Raw genomic sequence first — 6,466 nt, forward strand, 5'->3', positions numbered from 1 at the left:
TTGTCTATTAAAGTAACAAAAATTGGAGACTTCAGTTCTTTTTAAGGGAGCAAACATACAAATTCAAAAACATTTAACTAAAAGTTTAATGAAATGAAAAATATGTGCATTTAACAATGTTGAAAAAGAAATACAATTAAAATTAAAGCCAACAAAGTAAAAGCATAAGTAAATGTAATTAAATCATTTCATTAAAAATGTAAGTTAAATCATACACAGCAAATTATATTTAAAAAAATGACGTTCAATGTTTTAAATTAAAAATAAGAAAAAATACATGAATTATATTAAAAGTAAATAAGGCTAAAATTATTGTTTTTTAATATTAAAGTAAAAAAATACAATTTTAACATTTTATTTTACTTGAGACAAAAACATGACCCAAGATCAAATCTAATTAAAAATGTAAATCAAAAGTAAATAGAACACTAAATGATGACTAAAAATAACAAACAAAAAACAATACAAAATTGTAAATGCAAAACTTCAAATTCATGGCAATTATAATGAGTGTCAATTATTCACAAGTTTTCGGAGTCGTGGGGGTCAAATGTGCTTTATTGCCATTACTTAACTGCAACGTAACCAGTGTACAGTATATTAGGGTCAGCCAGGTCGAGAGAGAGAGAGAGAGAGAGAGAGAGAGAGAGAGAGAGAGAGAGAGAGAGAGAGAGCGCGAGGAGGCGGAGCTTGCGACTTGAGTGAGGTAAGGCGTTCATCGTCCCCTCTCACTCACTCGCCGCCTCTCTCTCGGGCCGTGAGGCGCTCTCTACCTCCACCTCAAACCTTCTCACCCCCCCCCGGTAAAAAAAAAAAAAAACCCAAAAAAAAACAACAACATCAACAACAACTCGGAATTAGCAGCAGCCTGCAAATGGATAGCGAGAAGACTGTACTGTAAACCAACCCAGCGACCTCCACCTCCACTCACAAGCCGGGATGAGCGTCCCGTGGAGCGGCGCTGCGCCCGCCTGCGTGCGCCCGGCCGGGGCGGCGCACAAGCGGCTCGACTCGGACTCGGAGGCGCCGCGGCCTCCGGCCAAGCGCGCCCGGAGGCTGAGCAGCGAGACCGGGGACGCGCACGGAGGACTCCTCGGCGGCACGGCGGCGACCGCGACCGCGACCGCCGTCACGCAGCGGGGACCCTCCAGGATCGGGCCGTTCCTGCTGGTGCCCGCCGCGGCCGAGCGCGACGGCGTGCACTGCCGCGCCGTGCACGTCCACACCGGCGACGAGCTTCTGTGCAAGGTAACGCGCAGGCGAGCGCGCGCGCGCGCGCGCGGCCGGGGCCCGTTGTGCAACCGACGGCCCTCTCAGCCATGAATGGCGGTTGCTCAACTCGCTGTTTTCTCGGCGTTGTCACGCGAAGCGCTCATGCGTCACCGCGACGCAACGCTGTCGCCTCATTGTGGCGCACGTCACGTTGTGACACCGCGGAAATGCGAACATGTGAGCTGCGAGATGGTCACGATAAAACACACATGCGCGCGCACACTTTGAGCCCCGCAGGCCTCCGTGTTGGTTATTACAGTTAATGCTTTACGCGCTGGTGACTCATTGTGTTTTTTTTGTTGTTGTTGTTGTTTTTTTAAAAGGCTCAATGTAAACTCGCCCGATTTTTCCAAAAGTGATGCCAAATTCGCATGCTTGCTTCCTCCGGTAATCGCAACTAGACAGCAAGCGGTGTCGAAAAAAAGCCGCAAAACCAGCGTTAAACCTGGGGATTGGCCCAAAATGGCCGACTTCCCGTCGGTTTCCGGGCATGGGTTCTTGAGCCGTTTTCGCACATCTCGTCGCAATAGACGCGCTCGGCCAATTCCGTGTTGATCCGTGAAACTGATGCGGGCGGGGGGGCTACTTTTTTTCTAACTTTCAAAATCCTCTAAATGATCGTCAAACTTGGGACTTTGCGCAAAATGGCCGACTTCCCGTTGGACTTCGGGCGTGGGTTCTTGAGACTTTTTTTCCGTGCGTCCTGTCATGACAGACATGTTGAGCCAATTTCGTGTTGGTCGGTGTCAGGGGGCAAACTGTTGCTAACTTTCAAAAACCTTGGAGTTTGCCCAAAATGGCTGCTCCAAACTGCTTCCTGTTGGTTTCCCGACAACCTGTCATGACAGACGTGCGTCCATTTTCAGAACTTTCTAAATCCTCAAAGCGCTCATCAAACTGGGATTTGCCCAAAAACGGACCACTTCCTGTTTACTTTCGCTCAGGTGTTCAGCATGGCGGACTACCAGCGGAAGATCCGAGCCTACTGGGCGGCGCCGCCCCACCCGGGCGTGTCGGCCGTCCGGGAGGTGATCCTGGGCGAGCGCGAGGCCTACGTCTTCCTGGATCGGGACTTCGGCGACATGCACGCGCTGGTGAAGAGCCGACGGCGGCTGGACGAGGCGCGGGCGCGGCCGCTCTTCCGGCAGATGGCGCAGGCGGTGGCGCACTGCCACCTGGCGGGCGTCGTGCTGGGCGACCTCAAGCTGCGCAAGTTTGTCTTCGCCGACGAAAACAGGTTCGATTCGGAATCCCGATACGAGAGTTCAACGGCAAAATCGGCATTTGCTGGGTTTTCGGTGACCCGCTCAGCGCGTTGTACGTTTACATCCTTGTCGGGTTACAATTTCCTTCACTGGGGGCGCTTCGGTTTTTATCGCAGTTTCTTTGATCACTAGTGAGATTACACAACTGCGAAAACAAGCGACGACGACAAAACCCTTCCGAAGAGTGCGGCACGGGCAAAGGAAAAACTTTCAAAGCGAACCGAGGCACCGATTCATCGTTTTCTTTCATTTCTCCGTCCAGTTTGCCCTTGACGGAGGTCAGACTTGAAGTCTTCTCCCCCCCCCCCCCCCCCGTCGGGATGGTGCAGGGGTACCTAATGAAGTGTCTCAACTACTGAAGTAAAGTGTTAACCGATGCTAGCAGCTAATGCTAACTACCGAAGCAAATTATACGTCCACCAAATTGCTTTTCCTGGTTGCGTGGTGTTCCCCCCCCCCCACCCACTGCGATGGTGCAGGGGTACCTAATGAAGCGTCCCAGAGAAGAAACATGGCGGCAGATGCTCTCCACAGGCCGTGTGTGTGTGTGTGTGTGGGCACGCGTCGAGTAGGAGGTTCTGTACTTGTGGAGGCACATTTTCATGCCCGTCTTCCACCATTCTGTTGTACTCCGAGCTAGGTGGGCGTTTGTGCGTGGCGAAGCCGCCAGACGACGAGGCCCGGCCCACGAGACCGTTCCCCCCCCCCCCTTGCGTGAATTCCTCATTAATTATGAATCCGTGCTATCGTGTGTCCAAATGCTTCCGTTCACACAGGATGGCGCAACGCATGAATGAGTTGAACTGCAATCGTTTTCGGGGAAGGGACGCGCACAAATTCCCCCAGCTGGAGAAACGATTTGTTGCCTCTTGGACTCGCTTTAAATGGAGGTCACGCCAGACAAACGCGAACAGACAGCGAGAGACGCGACTCCTCTCGATATCTACGAGTCTGCAGAGCGATGAGTCACACAGTGCGCACACACTGTGAGGAAACAAAAGGGGGGCTAGTGGGCTGCATGCCAGATTATTATTTTATTTTTTTTGCTCGTCGTCGGCTCCAATCTGCGAGAAAAAACTGAGTTGTGAGCTCGGGCGTCGCTCGTTTGGACGTTTGCAAGCGCTAAACCTGGAGAGGTGGCGTTAAGTGGTGTTTTGAGACCGCGTCGCAGTGAAAACTGTGCCAAAATTGAACAGAGAAGGACAGGGAGGCCCGGCAGGAACAGGAAGTCAAACAAACCGAGAAAATATACTAAACTGCACAGATGACAAAGTGCGATTCATCAAAGAACTGAATACCAAGTCAAATGTTAGCTTGTGCTAGCATGCAACGTAGCTCAATGCAACGGCTTTTGGTGATCGTCAAAATTAGCAAGTTACGCTTGACTTGACGTTTCGTTGGCAACTTGTGGCAAAGGGCTGCGTTGCCCCAAAATGGCAGAAAAAGGACAGGGAGGACTTCATCCGGACGAGATAAGTCAGCCGAGGAGCGGGTGACTCATGGCGAAGGGAGCAGAGGCCATCTCGCATCTGGGTCCCGCGCTCCTGCCGCCAGCCGGCCAGCCATCCCGTAATTACCCGCAAATGGCAGTGACGCACAGGAAGGCCGAGCCGGCACGGAGCCCGAGCGGCGGGCGCTCATTATTCCCCGACTGGCCTTCCAGCTGCACTGGCGCGTTTGTGTGCGCGCGCGGGTTGCATCACAGCCCGATGGTGGCGCCGATTACGACTTTTTCTAGGATGACGCGTTAAGGGATGAACCAGGATGTTGTTGTTTTTTCATGTCAGATAGCGTCGGCGCGTCTCACGTGACTGTCCCCGCCGGAATGCCAGATTTTTATCATTAATAACGATAATAATGGAGGGAGGCGATGTAGCGCTGTTCACGATACTCAATGTCTCTTTACGGAAAATAAGTGAGTCACCCGGAATAGGTCAGGAATTTGGATTATAAATGTTGATGCTTTACTCTGAAGTTGTTTACTGCAATTTCACGAGTCACTACTCTGTATTAAATGTAAAAAGAGCAGGAAGTCATGAAGTTTGTTTGCTCGTCTCCATTCCGCAAAGAAGTCATTAATTAGTGAATTGCAGTAATTGACACACCCTTAAACAAGCAAAGCACATCTCATCAGTGAAAAGGAGGATTTTTTTTCCCCCCCCCCCCAAAAAAAACTGCGAAGAGGCAAATAAACGCATTCCTAACTACAAATATCCGTTAGACCAACTACTAATTCCCAACTTGCCCCCACATACACACACAACAGCTATTTATTATTCAACATCACCACCATGGTAATGCTGACCTGTGTTGTTCTGTTTTTGCGTTCCCGCCAGGACCCAAGTGCGACTGGAGAGCCTGGAGGACTGCCGCGTCCTGGAGGACCCGCGGGACGACGCCATGTGCGACACCCACGGCTGCCCCGCCTACGTCAGCCCGGAGATCCTCAGCGGGGCGGCGCCCTACTCGGGCAAGATGGCCGACATGTGGAGCCTGGGCGTGGTGCTGTACACCATGCTGGCGGGCCGCTACCCTTTCCACGACGCCGACCCGGCCGCGCTGTTCTCCAAGATCCGCCGGGGACACTGTTGCCTTCCCGAGGGAATCTCGCCCGGGGCCCGCTGCCTGGTCCAGAGCCTTCTGAGGAAGGAGCCCGGTGAGAGACTCACGGCTTCCGAATTGCTGGCGCACCCGTGGTTCCGACGCCAGACGGTGGAATGCAGCCCGGCAGAGCAGACGGTGCCGTCTTTTGACGTGGAGGACGACGACGACCATCTGCTCTGCTGACCAAGAATGGACCCACCTGTGTACAGTGAACCCCCACTATCGGCGGGGATAAGGAAAATCTGCAAGTAATTGACGCCCGGCCCCAAAGGGGTTAGTAATGGAGTATGGATGCGGCAAAGCACTTAAAACAGAGAGGATCATAAACTATCAACACCATACTTCAATCATGAAACATCAATAGTATTAGCTAGCATACTAGCCGAAATACCACCTAGCGCAAACTGATCACACATGGGCAAACAAATATTTGCACTAGCACTTTACACAAACGCTATTAGTCATTAAACTCGCCTTTTGGCATTTACACACAATAATGAACGTTAGGGAAAACAGGCAAAGTGTAACGGCGAAGGAGACGGCACGGGTTATGAGGAGCTGCATCAGGAGAGAAGCAGGAAAATACTTTCAGTTTTGTCTGTGCACAAGGTGCATTCAAGCACCAAACAACGAAACGTCTCAAATGCAGACCGAAAAAAAAAATACGTAAACCTAACGACAATACCGAGACTCCGCCAGATGGCGCCAAAGCAATACTTTAATTGCTTTGGCTGACTAGCCGAGATTTTCAGTAAATAACGGAGGATGGTTTCCCCCACGAGATCAGCGAATAAGCCAATTTGCGAATGCCGAACCACGAATACGCAGGGGTTCACTGTACTGTGTCTGTGTACTGTATGGGCATTTGTTTTTCTATTGTTGGTGCTAAGACGGACTAGCCAAGACCTCAAGCTACGCTTCGCCGTCGTAACAGATGGCGTCAAAACTCGCCTCACGCTGACTGACACCCACGACGACGGCCGATAGGACGGAGAGTCTTTTCAATACAACAAAGTGCATCCAAAACCAAAGAACCGTAAGAACCGTCATAGCAATCTGCACAAATTTCATGGCTAGAAATAAAAAACACAGCTAGTGTTTTATATTCAAAATATAGAACGAAATAATTCTTTGTTTTTGTATTTAAAACAAGCAAAAAACACTAATTTGGTTGTTTTTTGGATACATTTTTTTTTTTTTTTTTTTGAAACAAGTCTTTGATTTGTATTGTGGGTGCTAAGTGTGAATAGCCAAGCGCTCGCGCTACGCTCGGCTGGCTCAACAGATGGCGGCGGCGGAACTCGTCCGCCTGGCGATCGCAGATG

At 50.6% G+C, this 6,466-nt stretch overlaps 1 protein-coding gene across 1 annotated transcript in view; it reads left to right on the plus strand.

Moving 5' to 3' along the window:
- Positions 1 to 724: 724 nt before the first annotated feature.
- Positions 725 to 6,466, plus strand: part of trib1 (tribbles pseudokinase 1) — a 6,680-nt gene continuing 938 nt past the window's right edge. Inside the window, exons 1-3 of the mRNA XM_061759808.1 lie at positions 725 to 1,248; positions 2,217 to 2,509; positions 4,874 to 6,466. The exon at positions 4,874 to 6,466 is cut by the window's right edge and continues 938 nt beyond it. Of these exons, the coding sequence (XP_061615792.1) occupies positions 940 to 1,248; positions 2,217 to 2,509; positions 4,874 to 5,324 (1,053 nt within the window). The 5' untranslated portion in view covers positions 725 to 939 and the 3' untranslated portion in view covers positions 5,325 to 6,466. The remainder of the gene's footprint in view (positions 1,249 to 2,216; positions 2,510 to 4,873) is intronic.

The sequence above is a fragment of the Phyllopteryx taeniolatus genome, chromosome 21 (genome assembly GCF_024500385.1).
Source record: "Phyllopteryx taeniolatus isolate TA_2022b chromosome 21, UOR_Ptae_1.2, whole genome shotgun sequence".
Classification (NCBI taxonomy): domain Eukaryota; kingdom Metazoa; phylum Chordata; class Actinopteri; order Syngnathiformes; family Syngnathidae; genus Phyllopteryx; species Phyllopteryx taeniolatus.